Source organism: Equus quagga, chromosome 19 (genome assembly GCF_021613505.1).
Source record: "Equus quagga isolate Etosha38 chromosome 19, UCLA_HA_Equagga_1.0, whole genome shotgun sequence".
NCBI lineage: Eukaryota > Metazoa > Chordata > Mammalia > Perissodactyla > Equidae > Equus > Equus quagga.
Genome location: NC_060285.1, coordinates 20,400,633 through 20,422,224, shown reverse-complemented (window position 1 = coordinate 20,422,224; position 21,592 = coordinate 20,400,633). Strand labels below are relative to the sequence as shown.

The window sequence follows — 21,592 nt, the reverse complement described above, 5'->3', positions numbered from 1 at the left end:
AAACTATTCATAAGGGGAAGAAAGAAAAAAACTGACCTCTTAAAATTGACAAGAAATTCTCACTCTCTTGTCATAATGGAAATTCCCAAATTTCTCAAATGTGTTCTTTCTTCCTCATCTCTGGGAGCATAAAAACACCTGGCAGAAAAATATGAAACTGGCGAAGTATCTGGCGCTGTTGCCCAAACCTGTAATGACTTGTAATGATCAAGTTATCCTCACAAACAGGTATCACTCCCACAAAGGGCTCTGGTTTCTGTCCCTTTGAGTAACTGAAATGTCTAAACCTTTTGTGCTTCTTTCTGATTTCTGTACTCAGTGATATGGGGTTAATAGTGCCCCTTCTGAGATGCTAATATGGTCTCTGGTATGTACAATTGTGTAAAGACCAGATTCTCTAGGCAATAGTATTAAACTAGTATCAAGCATTCATCTGTACATATTTTTTCAATAAACATTTATTAACCATTTATTTTGTGCTAGTTCTTGGCACTAGAGATACAAATATAGGAGATTCAGTTCCTGCTCACAAAGAGTATTTATTTATTCATTATTTTATTATTTTTTTATTAAGATTATGATAGATTACAACCTTGTGAGATTTCAGTTGTACATTATTGTTAGTCATGTTGTGGGTACACCACTTCCCCCTTTGTGCCCTCCCCCAACCCCCCCTTTTCCCTGGTAACCACCGATCAGATCTCCTTGTCAATATGTTAACTTCCACCTATAAGTGGAGTCATATAGAGTTCGTCTTTCTCTGTCTGGCTTATTTCGCTTAACGTAATACCCTCAAGGTCCATTCATGTTCATGCAAACGGAACAGTTTGGTCCTTTTTTATGGCTGAGTAGTATTCCATTGTGTATATATACCATATCTTCTTTATCGAGTCATCAGTTTCTGGGCATGTAGGTTGGTTCCACGTCTTGGCTATTGTAAATAATGCTGCAAGGAACATAGGGGTGGGTGGGACTCTTGGGATTGCTGATTTCAGGTTCTTAGGATAGATACACAGTAGTGGGATGGCTGGGTCATAGGGTATTTCTATTTTTAACTTTTTGAGAAATCTCCATACTGTTTTCCATAGTGACTGCACTAGTTTGCATTCCCACCAACAGTGTATGAGGGTTCCTTTTTCTCCACAACCTCTCCAACATTTGTCACTCTTGGTTTTGGATGTTTTTGCCAATCTAACGGGTGTAAGGTGATATCTTAGTGTAGTTTTGATTTGCACTTCCCTGATGATTAGTGATGATGAACATCTTTTCATGTGTCTATTGGCCATACTTATATCTTCTTTGGAGAAATGTCTGTTCATGTCCTCTGCCCATTTTTTGATCAGGTTGTTTGTTTTTTTGTTGTTAAGCCGTGTGAGTTCTTTGTATATTATGGAGATTAACCCTTTGTCGGATAAGTAGCTTGTAAATATTTTTCCCCAGTTAGTGAGCTGTTTTTTTGTTTCAATCCTGTTTTCCCTTGCCTTGAAGAAACTCTTTAGTCTGATGAAGTCCCATTTGTTTATTCTTTCTATTGTTTCCCTCATCTGAGGAGTTATAGTGTCCGAAAAGATTCTTTTGAAACTGATGTCAAAGAGTGTACTGCCTATATTCTCTTCTAGAAGACTGATTGTTTCAGGCCTAATCTTTAGGTCTTTGATCCATTTTGAGTTTATTTTGGTGTGAAAAAAGAATGGTCAATTTTCATTCTTTTGCATGTGGCTGTCCAGTTTTCCCAGCACCATTTGTTGAAGAGACTTTCTTTTCTCCATTTTAGGCCCTCGGCTCCTTTGTCAAAGATTAGCTGTCCATAGATGTGTGGTTTTATCTCTGGGCTTTCAATTCTGTTCCATTGATCTGTGGACCTGTTTTTGTACCAGTACCATGCTGTTTTGATCACTGTAGCTTTGTAGTATGTTTTGAAATCGGGGGTTGTGATGCCTCCGGCTTTCTTTTTCTTACTCAGGATTGCTTTAGCAATTCACAGTCTTTTGCTGCCCCATATGAATTTTAGGATTCTTTGTTCAATTTCTGTAAAGAATGTTCTTGGGATTCTGATTGGGATAGCATTGAATCTGTAGATTGCTTTAGGTAGTATGGACATTTTAGCTATGTTTATTCTTCCAATCCATGTGCATGGAATGTCTTTCCATCTCTTTATGTCGTCGTCAATTTCTTTCAAGAAAGTCTTGTAGTTTTCATTGTATAAATCTTTCACTTCCTTGGTTAAATTTATCCCAAGGTATTTTATTCTTTTTGTTGCGATTGTGAATGGGATTGAGTTCTTGAGTTCTTTTTCTGTTGGTTCATTGTTAGTGTATAGAAATGCTACTGATTTATGTATGTTGATTTTATACCCTGCAACTTTGCTGTAGCTGTTGATTGTTTCTAATAGTTTTCCTATGGATTCTTTGGGGTTTTCTACATATAAGACCATGTCGTCTGCAAACAGTGAGAGTTTTACTTCTTCATTGCCTATTTGGATTCCTTTTATTTCTTTTTCCTGCCGAATTGCTCTGGCCAACACCTCCAGTACTATGTTGAATAGGAGTGGTGAAAGTGGGCACCCTTGTCTTGTTCCTGTCCTCAAAGGGATGGCTTTTGTTTTTGTCCGTTGAGTATGATGTTGGCTGTGGGTTTGTCATATATGGCCTTTATTATGTTGAGGTACTTTCCTTCTATACCCATTTTATTGAGGGTTTTTATCATAAATGGGTGTTGGATCTTGTCGAATGCTTTCTCTGCATCTATTGAGATGATCATGTGGTTTTTGTTTCTCATTTTGTTAATGTAGTGTATCACGTTGATTGACTTGTGGATGTTGAACCATCCCTGTGTCCCTGGTATAAATCCCACTTGATTGTGGTGTATAATCTTTTTGATGTATTGCTGTATTCGGTTTGCCAGAATTTTGTTGAGGATTTTTGCGTCTATGTTCATCAGTGATAGCGGTCTGTAGTTCTCCTTCTTTGTGTTGTCCTTGTCAGGTTTGGGGATCAGAGTGATGTTGGCTTCATAGAATGTGTTAGGGAGTATTCCATCTTCCTCAATTTTCTGGAATAGTTTGAGAAGGATAGGTATTAAATCTTCTTTGAATGTTTGGTAGAATTCTCCAGAGAAGCTGTCTGGTCCTGGACTCTTATTTTGGGGGAGGTTTTTGATTACTGTCTCTATTTCTTTACTTGTGATTGGCCTATTCAGATTCTCTATTTCTTCCTGGTTCAGTTTGGGTAGGTTGTAAGAGTCCAGGAATTTGTCCATTTCTTCTAGGTTGTTCAATTTGTTGGTATATAGTTTTTCATAGTATTCTCTTATGATCCCTCGTATTTCTTTGGTATCTGTTGTGACTTCTCCTCTCCCATTCCTAATTTTATTTATTTGAGATTTCTCTCTTCTTTTCTTGGTGAGTCTGGCTAAAGGTTTGTTGATTTTGTTAATTTTTTCAAAGAACCAACTGTTTGTTTCATTGATCCTCTCTACTGTCTTTTTTGTTTCAATATCGTTTATTTCTGCTCTTATTTTTAATATTTCCCTGCTTCTACTGACTCTGGGCTTTATTTGTTCTTCTTTTTCTAATTCTGTTAGGTGTCGTTTGAGGTTGCTTATGTGAGCTTTTTCTTGTTTAGTGAGGTGAGCCTGTATTGCAATGAATTTCCCTCTTAGGACTGCTTTTGCTGCATCCCAAATGATTTGGTATGACGTGTTCTCATTTTCATTTCTCTCCAGATAATATTTGATTTCTTTAATATCTTCAATAATCCATTGTTTGTTCAGTAGCGTGTTGTTTAGTCTCCACATTTTTGCACCTTTCTTTGTTTTATTCTTGTAGTTGATTTCTAGTTTCATAGCATTATGATCAGAAAAGATGCTTGATATTATTTCCACTCTCTTGTATTTATTGATGTTTGCTTTGTTTCCCAAAATATGGTCTATTCTTGAGAATGTTCCATGCGCACTTGAGAAGAATGTGTAGCCTGCTGTTTTTGGATGAAGTGTTCTATATATATCTATTAAGTCCATCCGGTCTAATTTTTCATTTAATTCTATAATTTTCTTGTTGATTTTCTGTCTGGATGTTCTATCCATTGGTGTTAATGGGGTGTTGAGGTCCCCTACTATAATTGTATTGTTGTTGATGTCTTCTTTTAGTTCTGTTAAGAGTTGCTTTACAAATTTTGGTGCTCCTGTGTTGGGTGTGTATATATTTATAAGTGTTATGTCTTCTTGGTGGAGAGTCCCTTTTATCATTATATACTGTCCCTCTTTGTCTTTCTTTATCTGTTTTGCTTTGAAGTCGACTTTGTCTGATATTAGTATAGCGACACCTGCTTTCTTTTGTTCATTATTAGCTTGGAGAATTGTCTTCCATCCCTTCACTCTGAGTCTGTGTTTGTCTTTGGGGCTGAGGTGTGTTTCCTGGAGGCAGCATATTGTTGGTTCTTGTTCTTTGATCCATCCTGCCACTCTGTGTCTTTTGATTGGAGAGTTCAATCCATTTACATTTAGAGTGATTATTGAGATGTGGGGGCCTACCGCTGCCATTTTATGTCATGTTTTCTGGTTCTCTTCAATTTCCTTTGTTTCTCGTCCCATGGTTTAGTCTGTTCTGATGGAGAGCAGCTACTCTCTGTTGTTGTCCTTCTACTTATCTGCTTTGCTCTTGGTTTTGTAGCCCCTTTCCTTTTTTTGATTTTTCAGGAATGAGGGTTTTCCTGAGCATTTCTTGAAGAGGAGGTTTTGTGGCAATGAACTCCCTTAATTTTTGTTTATCTGGGAAAGTTTTTATTTCTCCATCGTATTTGAAGGATATTTTCACTGGGTAGAGAATTCTCGGCTGCAGGTTTTTGTCCTTCAGATTTTTGAATATATCATTCCACTCTCTTCTAGCCTGTAAAGTTTCTGCTGAGAAATCTGCTGATAGCCTGATGGGGGTTCCTTTGTAGGTTAATTTCTTCTGCCTGGCTTCCCTTAGTATTCTCTCCTTGTCATTGACTTTTGCTAGCTTCACTACTATATGCCTTGGGGTTGGTCTACTTGCATTGATAAAGTTTGGAGATCTATTGGCTTCTGTCACATGAAGTTCCATCTCTCTCACCAGATTTGGGAAGTTCTCAGCCATTATTTCTTTGAATAGGCTCTCTGCCCCCTTCTCCCTCTGGTATACCTATAATCCTTAGGTTGCATCTCCTAATTGCGTCAGATAATTCTCGGAGAGTTTCTTCATTTCTTTTTAGTCTTAGTTCTCTCTCCTCCTCTGCCTGCAGCATTTCTATATTCCTATCTTCCAAATTGCTGATTCTTTCCTCCATATTATCGGCCCTACTGTTCAGTGCATCTAGATTTTTCTTAATCTCCTCTATTGTGTTCTTCGTTTCCAGTATTTCTGTTTGGTTCTTCTTTATAGTATCAAACTCTTTTGTGACATAGCTCTTGAACTCGTTGAGTTGTCTATCTGAATTCTCTTTTAACTCATTGAGTTTTCTAATGATGGCTGTTTTGAAGTCATCATCATTTAGGTTATATATTTCATTGTCTTTGGGATTGTTTTCCATGTGTTTGTCATTTTCCTTCTGTTCTGGAGATTTAATATATTTTTTCATATTACTTGATGGTGTAGATTTGTGCCTCCGCATAGAGATAGAGTTTAGTTACTGCTTCCACTTGTTTCTATTGGTGTGGTGGGGGGACAGCTGTTTATACTGCACCAACCAGGAACCCTATCAGCTGTTGCTAACTGGGCCTGGGCCCCTCCTCGCAGTCACAGTGATACTGTGGGTTCTCTCTTCAGCTGTGGGGGCCGTCACAAGGGGGCTTCAGGCTGCTGGTGCTTACTGTTGCAGACCACCTAGACATGCTCCCTCCTTAGGGTCTGCAGTGTTGTTATGGGCTTTCCCAGCGGCCAGGGGCAGGATCACTTATATTTGCAGCTCTGTCACTGTTGGCGCCCACAAAATCTCACTTGTCCACTATGGGTCACAGCAGAGCTATGGGCATCTTCTGCAGTCTGTGGTTATCTCACCTAGCTATGCTACTTTTGTCCCAGGGTCTTCCAGCCTTGTGGTTGCTGGGTGGGTGCTCTCTACTAGTGCTGTGCAGAGGCTATCGTTGAGGCCGCTGTGAGACTGTAGAGTTTCCCCCTGGGCCATGGAGCCGGGTCGCTGGAACTCCACCCAGCCCCAGTCCTCTCGCCTAAGATTTCGGGGAGCCCCTTGCCCTGTCTGGGGGATAGCCGGAGACCTTGAGTTCAGTGGCAGCTGGCTGGCTGCTGCCCTGCCTGGGATTCTCCTCTTCGGGACCCTCCCGGCATTGTGGATGCTGGGTGGGATCTCTCCGCTAATGGCAGGTAGAGAATTTGCCTGCTGCCCGGACGGAACTCTGGAGTCTCCCCCCCGGGCCATGGAGCCAGCTGCTGGAGCTCCACCCAGCCCCAGTCCTCTCCCAGGAGATCTCCGGTAGTCCTGAGCCCGGTTAGTGGAGCTGGTGGTGGCAGCTGGCGGGCCACCGCGCCGTTTGGGATTCTCTCCGGGAGCCTCCCGGCATTGTGGATGCTAGGCGGGGCCTCTCCGCTAATGGCAGGTAGGGGTTTTCCCCGCCACCTCAGGTGTGTAACTCTGGAGCTTCCCTCTAGGCTTAGGTGTATTTGCGGGGGGCTTAGGTAGGGCTCTGGTCACCTGTTTCCACCGTTGCTCCTCTGGTGTGCGCTCCCTCCTGCCCTTGATGTGTGGCGATGTTCTGGGGGCGTCCGCTGGAAGAAAGCCGCTTGCAGGTACTAGGCTGTTCGGGGGTCGGGGTAGGAGAGTTTTCACCTTCCAAGAGGGAAGTCCGTCCGCCTTCTGATGTATAGCAGAGTGGGTCTCTCAGGCGTCCTGAGATGCTATATGGATATCTTTTGTTAAGCGATGAATGTCCAATTAGTTGTAGATTCGAAGGGGGAGAGACAAAGAAGACTACTCACGCCACCATCTTGGATCTTCATCAATCCTATTTATTCATTATTTTTAAATTCTATTTATTTAAACTGAAAAAAAACCCAAAACAATTCACCCATTTCTCCCACCTCCCTCAACCAGCGTCTCTGGGAACCACCAGTCTGTTTTCTGTAGCTATGAGCTTATCTTATATATATATATATATATGTGTATTTATTTATTTATTATTTTTTTGAGGAAGCTCAGCCCTGAGCTAACATCTGCTGCCAATCCTCCTCTTTTTGCTGAGGAAGACTGGCCCTGAGCTAACATCTGTGCCCATCTTCCTCTACTTTATATGTGGGGTGCCTGCCACAGCATGGCTTGACAAACAGTGTGCAGGTCCACAACCAGGATCTGAACCAGCGAACCCCAGGCTGCTGAAGAGGAATGTATGAACTTAACTGCTATGCCACTGGTCGGCCCTATATATATATATTTATATTAGCTTCCACACATAAGAGAGATTATGTGGTATTTGTCTTTGTCTGATTTATTTCACTTAGCATAATGCCCTCAAGGTCCATCCAGTTTGTCACAAATCGCAAGATTTCATTCTTTTTTATGGCTGAATAATATTCCATTGTGCATATATACCACCATTTCTTTATCCATTCATCCATCAAGGGACACAGCTTATTTTTATATCTTGGATATTGTAAATAGCGCTGCAATGAACACGAGGGTGCAGATATATTTTCAAATTGTTTTCATTTTCTTTGGATAAATATCCATAAGTGGAATTGTTGAATCATATGGTAGTTTTAAGTTTTTGAGGACCCTCCATACTGTTTTCCATTGTGGCTGCACCAATTTACAGTCCTGGCAAAAGTGAACAAGAGTTACCTTTTCTCCACATCCTTGGCAGCACTCATTATTTCTAGTCTTTTTGATAATAGCCATTCTTGTAGGTATGAGGTGATATCTCCTTGTGGTTTTGATTTGCAGTTCCCTGATAACACATGGTATTGAGCACTTTTTCAGGTACCTGTTGGCCACCTGTATGTCTTCTTTGGAAAAATGTCTATTCAGATCTTCAAGCCATTTTTCAATTGGATTGTTTGATTTATTTGCTATTGAATTGTACGAGTTCTTTATATATTTTGGATATTAGCCCTTATCAGACATATATGATTTACAAATATTTTCTTCCATTCAGTAGGTTGCCTTTTCATTTTGTTGATGATTTCCTTTGTTGTGTAGAAGCTTTTTAGTATAATGTACTTCCATTTATTTATTTTTGCTTTTGTTGCTTTTGCTTTTGGTGTCAGATTAAAAAAATCATTGCCAAGACCTATGTCAAAGAGCTTATTGCCTATGTTTTCTTCCAGGAGTTTTATGGTTTCAGGTCTTACATTCAACTTTTTAATCCATTTTGAGTTACTTTTTGTGTATGGTGTGAGATAGTGGTCCAGTTTCATTCTTTTGTGTGTGGCTGTCCAATTTTCCCAACACCATTTCTTAAAGAGACTGTCCTTTCCCTATTGTATATTCTTGGCTTCTTTGTTGTAAAGTAATTAACCATAAGCATGGGTTTACTTCTGGGCTGTCTATTCTATTCTATTGATCTATGTGTCTGTTTTTACGCCAATACCACACTGTTTTAATTACTATAGGTTTGTTAATATAGTTTGAAATCAGAGAGTGTGATGCCTCCAGCTTTGTTCTTCTTTCTCAAGATTGCTTTGGCTATTCAGCGTCTTTTATGGTTCCATATAAATTTTAGGACTGTTTGTTTTATTTCTGTGAAAATTTTCATTGGAATTTTGATAGGGATTTCATTGAATCTGTATATTGCTTTGAGTGGTATGGACATTTTAACAATATTAATTCTTCCCATCCATGAGCATGGAATATCTCTCCATTTATTTGTGTCTAATTTTGTTCAGTAACATCTTATAGTTTTCAATACACAAGTCTTTCACCTCTGCTAAATTTATTCCTAGGTATTTTATTCTTTTTGATGCAATTGTAAATGGGATTGTTTTCTTTATTTCTCGTTCTGAAGGTTATTATTATTTTTTTAAATAATATTTTATTTTTTTCCTTTTTCTCCCCAAAGCCCCCTGGTACATAGTTGTATATTCTTAGTTGTGGGTCCTTCTAGTTGTGGTATGTGGGATGCCACCTCAGCATGGCCTGATGAGCGGTGCCATGTCCATGCCCAGGATTCGAACTGGTGAAACCCTGGGCCGCCAAAGCAGAGCATGCGAGCCTAACCACTTGGCCATGGGGCCAGCCCCTGTTTATTAGTTCTAACAGTTTTCTGATGGAGTATTTAGGGTTGTCTGCATATAATATTATGTCATCTGCAAATAGTGACAGTTTTATTCCTTCCTTTCCAATCTGAGGGCCCTTCATTTCTTTTTCTTGTGTGACTGCTGTTGAATAAAAGTGGTGAGAATGAGCATCCTTTTCTTGTTCTTGATCTTAGAGGAAAAGCTTTCAGCTTTTCAACATTGAGTATGATGTTAGCTGTGGGTGTCATATGTGGTCTTTACTATGTTGTGGTACATTCCCTCTATATCTTCTTTTTTTTTTTTTTTTGAGGAAGATTAGCTCTGAGCTAACATCCACTACCAATCCTCCTCTTTTTGCTGAGGAAGATTGGCCCTGAGCTAACATCTGTACCCGTCTTCCTCTATTTTATATATGGGACACCTGTCACAGCATGGCTTGATAAGTGGTGCATAGGTCTGCACAGGATCTGCACTGGCGAACCCCAGGCTGCCACCAAAGCAGAACATGCAAACTTAACTGCTATGCCATCAGGCCGGCCCCCCTCTATACCCTCTTTGTTGAGAGTTTTTATCATAAATGGATGTTGATGGGCTGGCCCGGTGTTGTAGTGGTTAAGTTCACGCATTCCACTTCAGTGGCCCCGGGCTCACAGGTTCAGATGCTGAGCACGGACCTACACATTGCTCATCAAGCCGTGCTGTGGTGGTGTCCCATATATGAAATAGAGAAAGGTTGGCACAGATGTTACCTCAAGGACAATCTTCCTCACCAAAAAAAAAAAAGGGATGTTGAATTTTGTCTGATGCTTTTTCTGCAGCTATTGAGATGATCTTATGATTTTTATCCTTCATTTTGTTAATGTGGTGTATCATAATGACTGAATGCAGGTGTTTGACCATCCTTGCAGCTCTGGAATAGATACCACTTGATCTATTGTATGATCCTTTTAATGTATTGTTGAATTCGATTTGCTAATATTTTGTCAAGGATTTTGCATTTATGTTCATCAGGGATATTGGCCTGTAATTTTGTTTTCTTGTGGCATTCTCTCTCTTTTTTTTTTTTGAGGAAGATTAGCCCTGAGCTAACTGCTGCCAATCCTCCTCTTCTTTTTGCTGAGGAAGACTGGCCCTGAGCTAACATCCATGCTCATCTTCCTCTATTTTATATGTGGGACACCTGCCACAGCATGGCCTGCCAAGTGGTACCATCTCTGCACCCAGGATCTGAACTGGTGAACCCCAGGCTGCTAAAGTGGAATGTGTGCACTTAACTGCTGTGCCACCAGGCCAGCCCCATATTGTGACATTCTTATTTGATTATAGCTATACTTAAACAAAATGCACTTTAAAACAAAGACTGTAGTAAGAGACCAAGAAAGTTGTTACATAATGATAAAGAGGTCAATCTAAGAAGAAGACATGACATTTGTAAATATTTATGTACCCAACATAGGAGCACCTAAATATATAAAGCAAACATTAACAGACCTAAAGAGAAATAGACAGCAATACAATAATTGTAGGGGAGTTTAGTTTTTTATTTTTATTTCTTTTTGGTGAGGAAGGTTGGCCCTGAGCTACCATCCATTGCCAATCTTTCTCTTTTTGCTTGAGGAAGATTGTCTCTGAGCTAACATCTGTGCCAGTCTTCCTCTGTTTTGTATGTGGGATGCCACCACAGCATCACTTGATGAATGGTGTGTAGGCCCACAACCGGTATCTGAATCCGTGAACCCTGGGCCATCGAAGCAGAGCACATGAACTTAACCACTATGCCACTGGGCTGGCCCCCCTTTTGGGTGACTTTAATACCTCACTTATATCAATGGATAGATCATCTAGACAGAAAATCAATAAGGAAACATTGGCCTTAAATAGAACAGATGGACTTAACAAATATTTACAGAACATTCCATCTAAAACCAAGAGAATACACATTCTTCTTGAGTGCACATGGAACATTTTCCAAGATATGTTATGCCACATTATACATAACATAACATCACATCATATTTTAGGCCACAAAACAAATCTTAATAAATTTAAGAGAACTGAAATCATATCAAGCATCTTTTCTGACCACAATGGTATGAAACTAGAATTTAATTACACAAAGAAAACCAGAAAACTCACAAATATGTGGAGATTAAATAACATGCTACTGAACAACCAATGGATCAAAGAAGAAATCAAAAGAGAAATTAAAAAATACCTTGAGACAAATGAAAATGGATGTAACATACCAAAATCTATGGGATGCAGCAAAAGCAGTTTTAACAGGGAAATTTGTAGTGATAAATGCCTACCTCAAGAAACAAGAAAAGTCTCAAATAAACAACCTAACTTTACACTTTAAAGAACTAGAAAAGAAGAACCAACAAAGCCCAAAGTCAGTAGAAGGAAGGAAATAACAAAGATTAGAAGAGAAATAAATGAAATAGGGACTAAAAAGACAATAGAAATGATCAATGAAACTAAGAGCTGGTTCTTTGAAAAGATAAACAAAATTGACTAACCTTTAGCTAAACTCACGAAGAAAAAAGAGATAGGACTCAAAAAAAGAAAAATGAAGGAGATGATACAACTGATACCACAGAAACACAAAGAATCATAAGGGACTACTATGAACAGTTATACACTAACAAATTGGACAATCTAGAAGAAATGGATAAATTCCTAGAAACATACAACCCACCAAGACTGAATCATGATGAAACAGAAAATCTGAACAGATCAATTACCATTAATGAGATTGAATCAATTATCAGAAACCTCCCAGGGCTGGCCTGGTGATGTAGTGGTTAAGTTCAAGTGCTCGACTTTGGTGGCCCGGGGTTCATGGCTTCAGATCCCGGGTGCAGACCCACTCACTGCTCATGAAGCCGTGCTGTGGCGGCATCCCACATATAAAAAAGAGGAAGCAACAGATCCTAGCCCAGGGCCAATCTTCTTCACCAAGAAAAGAAAGAACTCCCAACAAACAAAAGTCCAGGCCCAGATGGCTTCACGGGTGAATTCTACCAAACATTCAAGGAAAATTAATACCAATCCTTCTCAAATTCTTTCAAAAAATAGAAGAGGAAGGAATTCTTCCAAACTGATTTCACAAGGAGTTTAGAGTCTAGTGAGTAAGCTGACAGGTTAACATTGTGAAATATATAATAGCAGTAGGCCAGGATGCTTCCAGAGGCAGAGAAAAATAGCACAGAGGTGAGAACTTGGGGGCTTTAGGGAAGACTTCCCGAAGAAGGTGATTGCTGGGGTAAGTATATTCAGCAAAAATTTATTAAGCACTGCTCTAAGCCTGGGAATATAGCAGTGAACAAAGCAGGAGGGAAGTCTTGCCCTCCAAGAGCTTACACTCTAGGAGAATACCTAGAAGAAAGTTTGCCTGATGAACAATCTAAAAAGAAAACAAACAATATATCTTAAAAGGTTAATTATGGGCTGGCTTGGTGGTATAGTGGTTAAGTTCACACACTCTGCTTAGGCGGCCCAGGGTTCACAGGTTCAGATCCCAGGTGTGGACCAAGCACCACTCATCAAGCCACACTGTGGCGGTGTCCAATGTAAAATAGAGGAAGACTGGTACAGATATTAGCTCAGAGTCAATCTTCCTTGCACACACAAAAAAGGTTAATTATGTACAAGTGAGTATAGTTTAGGCATCAAAAAAATCTGACTTGCCATGTAACCTCTGTCCTATTTCAAAACATATGGAGAACACGTTGACATTTCCTGCCTTTGTATACAGTCAGGCGACTTCTTCCACTCCTGGGAATGGGGCCCAGAATCCATTCACAGCTTAGGGGCCCCTGCCATAATAAACACACACACACACACACGTATGCAGAGGGACGTTCACATGGTGACCAACACCCAGGTCTTGACATCCCCATTGTGACAGTGTCCCTTTGCCAGAACCAGGAATACAGGGAAGAGATTCTACCCAGCTCCTAACCTCAAGAGCATATTTTAAGTTTCTTCCTGATCATAAAAGGGAAAGTAGAACTTATGCACGGTGCCTTTTAAAGAGGTGATGCACGTTAGTACGTGCGTCCTTTTTCTTGTAGCAATGATTATACATATTCACTCAGATAAATTTCCTTGACTGTTTCAAAAGGCTTGAAAGGGGAAGCATAGGGACATGCCACTTGGTGTAATGCTCCCTGTGACCACGCCGTTCATTGAAAAATATATTTTGACTTAATTCTAAATGTTTTGAATTACCATAATTTTTATTCACTTTAGTTCTTCTCTATTTGTTTGCTGTTCATAGCAGTGTCTGTTATCTGCCTGACCCTCTCTGGGAATCTAGAAATACCATGTAATGTTCACTAGTCCAGATGAGTTAGACAAGGTGGGGGACTCAAATTAAATGGATGTATTTTTTAGTTAAGGTAATGTGAGCCGCCGTGGCAGATAAACACAGAAATCTCGAGGGCTTCAGTTTTGTATTTATGTAAAGATCCAAAGGAGTGTCTCTTAATGGCTGGGTGTGGGGTTTGGGTCGAGCGCTTTGCTTCACAAAGCTGTTCAGGGACCTAGGTTGACATTGTATCCACAACATGTGACTTCCAAGGTCATGGTAGGCGCTGGCATCCAGCCAGCTGATGGGAGAATAGAGAAAGTAAAGAAAGCACACCCACTTTTTCACAATCCGGCCTGGGAAGTGACTCACGTCTTCGCTTGGCGAGAACTAGTCCTCTGATCCCGCCAGAAGGAAATGAAGTCCCTGCCTGTGAAGCCCCTTCCTGGTAAGAGCTACACAATGGAAAAGGAGCAGGGATCTTTCATTCCATTTGCACATCTAATCATTCCTGCCACAATGTATGTTTTCTGCTTCTACAGTATAATTTAGAACCTCATAACATTGTCATAAGGTGACTAATGAAATGTGAGATTTTAAATATGAGACCTTAACATTGAGTACTGGTAATTAAATTACTATAACTTTAAACAATATTTGGAATAATTTTAGATTTATAGAAAAGCTGCAGAGATAGCATAGAGCATTCCCACACACTTGACCCAGTTTTCCCTAATATTAACATCTTACATAACCATGGTACACTTGTCAAAACTAAGAAATTAACATTGACACATTACCATTAACTAAGCTATAGGCTTTATTCTAATTTCACTACTTTTCCCACTAGGTCCTTCTTCTGTTTCAGGATCCAAACTTGGATACCAGATTGAATTTAGACATCAAGTCTCCTTTGGTCCCTCTAGTCTGTGATAGTTTCTCAGTCTTTCCTTGTTTTTCATGACCTTGACACTTTTTTTTTTTTAAGATTTTATTTTTTCCTTTTTCTCCCCAAAGCCCCCCAGTACATAGTTGTATATTCATCGTTGTGGGTCTTTCCAGTTGTGGCATGTGGGACGCTGCCTCAGTGTGGTTTGATGAGCAGTGCCATGTCCGCACCCAGGATTTGAACCAACGAAACACTGGGCCACCTGCAGCAGAGCGCGCGAACTCAACCACTCGGCCACGGGGCCAGCCCCAACCTTGACACCTTTGAATGTACTAATCAGGTATATTGTAGAATGGCCCTCAATTTGCGTTTGTCTTGTTTTCTCCTGGTTAGACTGGGGGGAAGGGGTTTTGGGGAAAATACTACAGAGGTAAAGTACCTTCTCATCACATCATATTATGATATCATATTATATCAATATACAGAATATCAATTTATTACTGATGATGTTAACTTTGACCCTCTGGTTAAAGTGGTGTCTGACAGATTTCTCCTCTGTAAGAATATTTTATTTCCCTTCCCCTACTCTCGTCTTCTGAAACAAGTTGCTAAGTTCATTTTACATTCAAGGAGAGGGGGTACTGCAACTTTTATTTATTTATTTTTTTTAGGAAGATCAGCCCTGAGCTAACATCTGCCAAGCCTCCTCTTTTTTGCTGAGGAAGACTGGCCCTGAGCTAACATCCGTGCCCATCTTCCTCTACTTTATATGTGGACGCCTATCACAGCATGGCTTGCCAAGCGGTGCCATGTCCACATCTGGGATCCAAAATGGCGGACCTCAGGCCACCAAAGTGGAAGGTGTGCACTTAACCGCTAAGCCACCAGGCCAGCCCCTGCAACTTTTAGAATAGAGAAATTGAAATTTTTACTGCCTGTGAATAAAAGTATATAGAATAAGTAACGACTTGAGAGAAATGGAATTACCAATGCTAATTTTTATACTTTTTTATCTGATGTGAAAGAGTTAAGTAATGAAAAGTGACCAAGCTACGGAACTGTGAATTTTTAAAAGGTGCTTTTGCAAGAAAGATGACAATTTATTCTTAATAAAAGAAATGGACCTAATGCAATGCCCCGGCTTCTGCTTCTAATCCTATTGGACTGGGAAACTGAGACAACTGAATGAGGAGTTTTTGGGCCAAGATCTCTAAAGAGAACAGAAATCCAGAGGCGTGAGCCCAGCTCTGGGGCTGTTTTTGCCTGGGGGTGTCTGCTAGTCAGGAGATGCCACTGAGCAGGGCTTTCAAATACTTTCTAGGTATGGTCTAGGGGAATAAGCCGTGGAGGCCAAGGCCGTGGGATGGAAGTAAAGGAGAATAAGAAATAATCAGCACTCATATATACCGCAAGTCTGGCTTCAAGGTAGCTGAGCGGTGCAGAAAACCTCAAGCCCTAAAATGGGGTCCAGATGATGCTGAATAGCAAGTTTCCCCAGGGCTGGCAAGAAATAAACAAAATTCTCTCCACAGAAAGGCGATATCATTCAAGACCTAAAATTATTTCTAAAAATAATTTTTCAAATACAGGGTCTAGTAATCAATCCAGGATATGTGTTGCCTTAAAGTAGAAACTCTAAGGATGTAAAAACACACTTTAAGAGGGGAACAAAGAGACCAGAGTTTGAGTTTGTAAAATTATCATGACCTGGTAGAAGAAACAATCAAGTGTCTTAAGCAAATTTAGCATATGCAAATCCAGATTTACAGAAGGGATACGTTATGGGGTAATTTATGAGAGGATTCATTATATACTTCAAAGTTGGTGTTATTTAGAAAGATGAATTTATACTCAGTTTTCCAGGAATATAACCCATTGAACAACCGGGCACCTGAGATTTAGAGACATCATAATGGGGATGTGGTAAATCAACTAATATAGGAAGTATTAATTGTGGCTACACGTAAGAGAAAACTCCCCAAATAATAGTGTTTAAGTAAGATGGAAGTTTATTTCTCTTTCACATAAAAGAAGCTCAGAGGTAAGCAATCCAGGGCTGCCTCAGTAGCTCCACAATGTCAGCAGGGACTACGGCACCCATCTTTTTTGCTCTACTATCCTCACTTATGGCTTCTCTCTTCAAGGTTGGTGACTGCATACTCCAAGATGGCTGCTGGGGTCCAGCCATCCCATCATGTTGCAAGCCAGCTTCCCTTATGCATCCTTCTTATATCACATAACACTTCTTATTATGTGCCATAGGCCAGAACCAAGTCACATGGCCACCCCTACCTGCAAGAGAAGCTAAGAAAGCTTATCTTTTTGTATGGGACAGAATGTGCCCCACTCTAAATTAGGGATTTATTACCAAAGAGGAAGGGGAAATGGATGCTGCATCGGGTAACTAGTGATCTCTATCACAACAATGCAATAAAGAACTGATAGCTTTAAAAGGAAGTATAAGTTAAAATCTTGAGTAGTATTTTATGGCTACAGTACTAGGTAAGACTAACAATACAGAAACGGAGCGGCCGGCCCTGTGGCGTACTGGTTAAGTTCAGTGTGCTCTGCTTTGGGGGCCCAGGGCTGACTCAGTGGTGTGGTGGTTAAGTTTGCATGGTCCACTTCAGTGGCTCAAGGTTTGTGGGTTCAGGTCCCAGGTGCAGACCTACACACTGCTCATCAAGCCATGTTGTGGCGGCATCCCACATACAAAATAGAGGACGATCACCACATGTTAGCTCAGGGCCAATCTTCCTCAGCAAAAAGAGGAGGATTGGTGGCAGATGTTAGCTCAAGGCTAATCTTCCTCAAAACAACAAAAACAAAAACAAAAAAAACCAGGGGCTGGCCCTGTGGCCGAGTGGTTAAGTTCGCGCGCTCTGCTTCAGCAGCCCAGGGTTTCACCGGTTTGGATCCTGGGCGCATACATGGCACCACTCATCAGGCCATGCTGAGGCAGCATCCCACAGGCCACAACTAGAAGGACCCACAACTAAAACATATACAATTGTGTACCAGGGGGCTTTGGAGGAGAAAAAGGAAAAATAAAATCTTTTAAAAAAATAAATAAAATAAAAATAAATAAATTAATTAAAATAGAGAAATAACTAGATAAGCATAAATGTTTAGCATTGGGGCAGTGAAGTAAATTATAGTTCATTAATTTGGTGGGTTAATATAGAGTAATTAAAAGTGGTAACTCGAAGACTGTAACAGCATGGAGTAGATACTTAATACATAAAGACAATCGAGCTACTTGGGGCCGGCCCAGCGGAGTAGTTAAGTTCGCATGCTCCATTTTGGTGGCCCAGGGTTCACAGCTTCCGATACTGGGTACAGACTTAGCAGCACTTGTCAAGCCACGGTATGGGGGCATCCCACATGAAAAACAGAGGAAGATTGGCACAGATGTTAGCTCAGGGCCACTCTTCCTCACAAAACAAACAAACAAACAAACAAAAAGATAATCAAGCTACAAATTTGTAACTATAATTTGATCTTGAATATTCCTATGAGTAAGAACCAAACAGAAACTAAGAAACTGAGAAAGTTGACTTGGTAGGAAATTATGGATGCTTCTCAATTATTTGTTATATAATATAGTGCAAGTTTTTCAAATTGCATAAATATATCCATGCACAAATACATACACATATACAAAAACACAAAAATAAATGATAGCTACATATATTTTTAAGGAGTTTCCTCCTGTAATGCTGGAGTTTGAGGAATTAGAAGAGTAAGACAGTTCCTCCCAATGGTTAGGGCTGCAGGCTTTTGATTCCGATAGGCCTGGATTCAATTCTGCATCTCTGTTCCTTAGCTGCGTGACCTTGAGCCTCAGCTTCCTCACCCATAAAGAGGGGCTGATATTCCGCCTTTCAATACATGGTGGCCACCAAGGAAGAATGACTTCATCCTCAAAAGGACAGTCCATTGAGACCCTTACTTTGAGTCAGTCTAACTTCCTTTGACAGAGAGAAAGTCAGGAATCATTTCAAGGGAAGAAGCACAATTTTTACTATATATCTTTTTTGGGTTTTTTTTTGAGGAAGGCTAGCCCTGAGCTAACTACTGCCAGTCCTCCTCTTTTTTGCTGACAAAGCCTGGCCCTGAGCTAACATCTGTGCCCATCTTCCTCTACTTTATGTGTGGGACGCCTACCACAGCATGGCGTGTCAAGTGGTGCCATGTCCACACCTGGGATCCGAACTGGTGAACCCCGGGCCGCCGAGAAGCAGAACGTGGGAACTTAACCGCTGCGCCACCGGGCCAGCCTCTTTACTATATATCTTAAAGGTACCCAGTGCAGGGGAGGAAAAATATTTTTTCTTGTACTCTTCTAGATTCTCAGCTGGGTCTCTGTTAACAAAAAGCAGATTAACAAGAGAAAAACAAACGGAAGTTTATTAATATGTATATCTCATATATACATGGGAGAAACTCAGGGATGAATAAGTCAAAGAGGTGGCTTGTGTATATAGCATCCTAACAAAGGAACAATAAATTTGTACAGAAATGACAGGACAAAGGAAAATGTAAAAGGCTTCCAAGCGTGGGAAACTGGGAAGGTAAATATATGGGAGGAAACTAATGGAGTAAGATTTGTTTGTAGATTCCTCTGGTGCTCTCTGTGGGCTGAGAGTCTAGTCATCTCCGGTACGGGGAATTTATATCCTGCCTTTAAAGGAAGAAGAGAGAGCCTTTCCTGCTTCTTAATTGCCTTCAGCTCAAAATAATTCTTATGTCAGAGAGGTATATTTTGGGGTGACATATTCTGGTTTCCTTCACCAGTAAGGTTGTTTTCTAGGACTTTTGCATTTCTATTGTTTTTAAGGTATGTGGGGTTTTTAAATTTTCTTTTCTTTTCTTTTCTTTTTTGGTGAGGAAGATTGGCCCGGAGTTGACATCCATTACCAATCTTCCTCTTTCTTTTCTTTTTTTCTTCCCAAAGCCCCCAAGTAGATAGTTGTATATCCTAGTTGTAGGTCCTTCCAGTTCTTCTTTGTGGGACGCTGCCTCAGCATGGCTTGATGAGCAGTGCTAGGTTGGTGCCCAGGATCCGAACCAGCAAACCCCACGCTGCCAAAGTGGAGCACGTGAACTTAACCACTGCACCAGGGGACCGGCCCCTGCATTTCTTACCATAAAAACTTTACTATTCCAAACAGAGAACGTTATACAATCTATGGTACTGAATGCTTTTAGAAGGGAAAGCAACTCTGTGCTTCTCAGGGCTGCATGACACCATATGTACATATGTTCGGTTAGTTATAGTTATAGTTATATACATGCTTTAAATATATCCATGTATACATATTTTAAACTACGAAATACCTATTGCCATTATAGCCAGACAATTCTTGTAATTATGTTTGTGTTAAAAGTGATTAGCCAGTTGGGTTGCTTAAGGGAATTAATTACGTCAGCAAAAGATAAGATGATCAGGTGAATTCCACTTAATGTCATAACTCCTCTGCCGCAGGGAAGGTTTTTAAAATCAGATGAATCAGTAGTAGAGTAGGCAAAAAAGAAAAGGGAGGGCGTGGGGAAAAGGAAGGAAAACCAGGGAAGAGAGCGGTTTTCAGAGCTTACAAACCTAGGTGGAGATGTGCAATGGACCGCCATGGATGGCTGCTTTGGTGGTGTTTTAAAAGCCTGGAAGCTCCCCCTTTATTCAGTGTGGGAGTCGCTCCCCCCCAGCCACAAAGATCTCCCGAAAGACAAGTCCGTCCACGTTCCTACACTCTCCTCACAGCCCAAGTGAAAACAAAACCAAAACCCCAAGATTCTTAGCAAGGCTCTGGAGACACGGCCTCTGTGCCCACCTCTCCATTCTCTGCCTTATACTTATTTGAATGCTTTTCTAGTTCCAGAAAAACAAGCAATTCCACTTGTTTCTCCAGAAATCGAGTTCTTTTCCAGAAAACAAGTTCACTTGTTTTTCCGGAAAAACAAGCAATTTCACTTGTTTATGCATTTTCTCTTGCTGTTTCCGCTGTTTCCTCGGCCTGGAACGCTAGTCTCACCTTTCTTTACCCGGCGAGCAATCACGTACTTTTAAAGCTGTAACATCGCTTGCCAGGGAAACGTCCGTGGTTCTTCCTCTGCGCGCCGGCCGCTGCCTTTCAGCTCTGTGCATAACTCTATTTTATTTTTTTATCTTTTCCTATTTAATATTGCATACCATTTTATTTTATTTTGATATGTCAGTCTCCTGGACCCCATGGAACTATTTAATCTTTGTATCCTGTCCCCCCCCCCGCAGGGTGTGGTACCCAAGAAACGTTTATACGGCTGAAATGAATGCAATGACCTCGGCCACATACCTGGGCTCAGAATCCCTAAACTACACCTCAAAATCGCTACGCTTGCAGGCGCCTCCTGAACACAAACCTCTTTGGCAGGGTTTGAAACGTATCACGTCACCATTACTCATCTTAGGTCATGGCTTCTAGCCCCGGCTAACCCTGATCCGTGAGAGGAGATAGCGAAATCTAATTTCTAGGAAACAAATTCTCCAGGTCGGCTCTGGCGGAAAGCAGAAGTGTGGGCAGCGCACGGAGCCGTCCAGGCTCCGCTCGAGCTCGTCCCATCCCGCCCCCACACGCCCCTACACACACTTGGTTTTGAGGGGGACAGTGTCTAGGTGGGCGTCACATCGGTGCCTCGTGGCCTGGGGAAAGTCACCTGACACTCTGTCCCCACCCCTGCAGCAGGAGCAGAAACAGCGCGGCAGGATGCGGTGGATGTCACCACACGGTGGCCACCCTCTCCCCCGCGACGCGCGGGCGGCGGGACCTCGGAGGGGAAGTTCTCGGGGTTCAAGGCCTGGTACCCCGGAAACCCCGAGGGAAGGAGTGGCCGGAGGACTCCATCTGTTGCTCCGGAGTTGTGCAAGAGCGGGGCGGCCGGGCGCGCTGGGACGGCCAGGGCAGGCATCCCCGCCGGCGCCCCCCGCGCAGCCTGTCCGCGCCGACCCTCCCACCCCGGAGAGTCCGAACCAAAAGCGAAAGGAGCCCGGCCACAGCAGCCCAGTAGCCCCGGCGTCGCGTCCGCGGGGAGGTCGCCGCGCGCCTCCAAGCCGATCGGGCCGCCGCTTTGTGACTTCACTCATTTCGCAACAAGCCCGGGCCGCCCGCGCCCCACCCACCCGGCCCGCCCGCCGCCCGCCGCCCGCCGC

The 21,592-nt window shown here is 41.6% G+C and overlaps 1 protein-coding gene across 1 annotated transcript in view; it reads right to left on the bottom strand.

The window, feature by feature from the left end:
* Positions 1-21,526, bottom strand: part of LOC124230555 (uncharacterized protein C10orf95-like) — a 52,257-nt gene extending 30,731 nt beyond the window's left edge. The window contains exon 1 of the mRNA XM_046646715.1: positions 21,100-21,526. Within this exon, the coding sequence (XP_046502671.1) occupies positions 21,100-21,526 (427 nt within the window). The remainder of the gene's footprint in view (positions 1-21,099) is intronic.
* Positions 21,527-21,592: the final 66 nt, after the last annotated feature.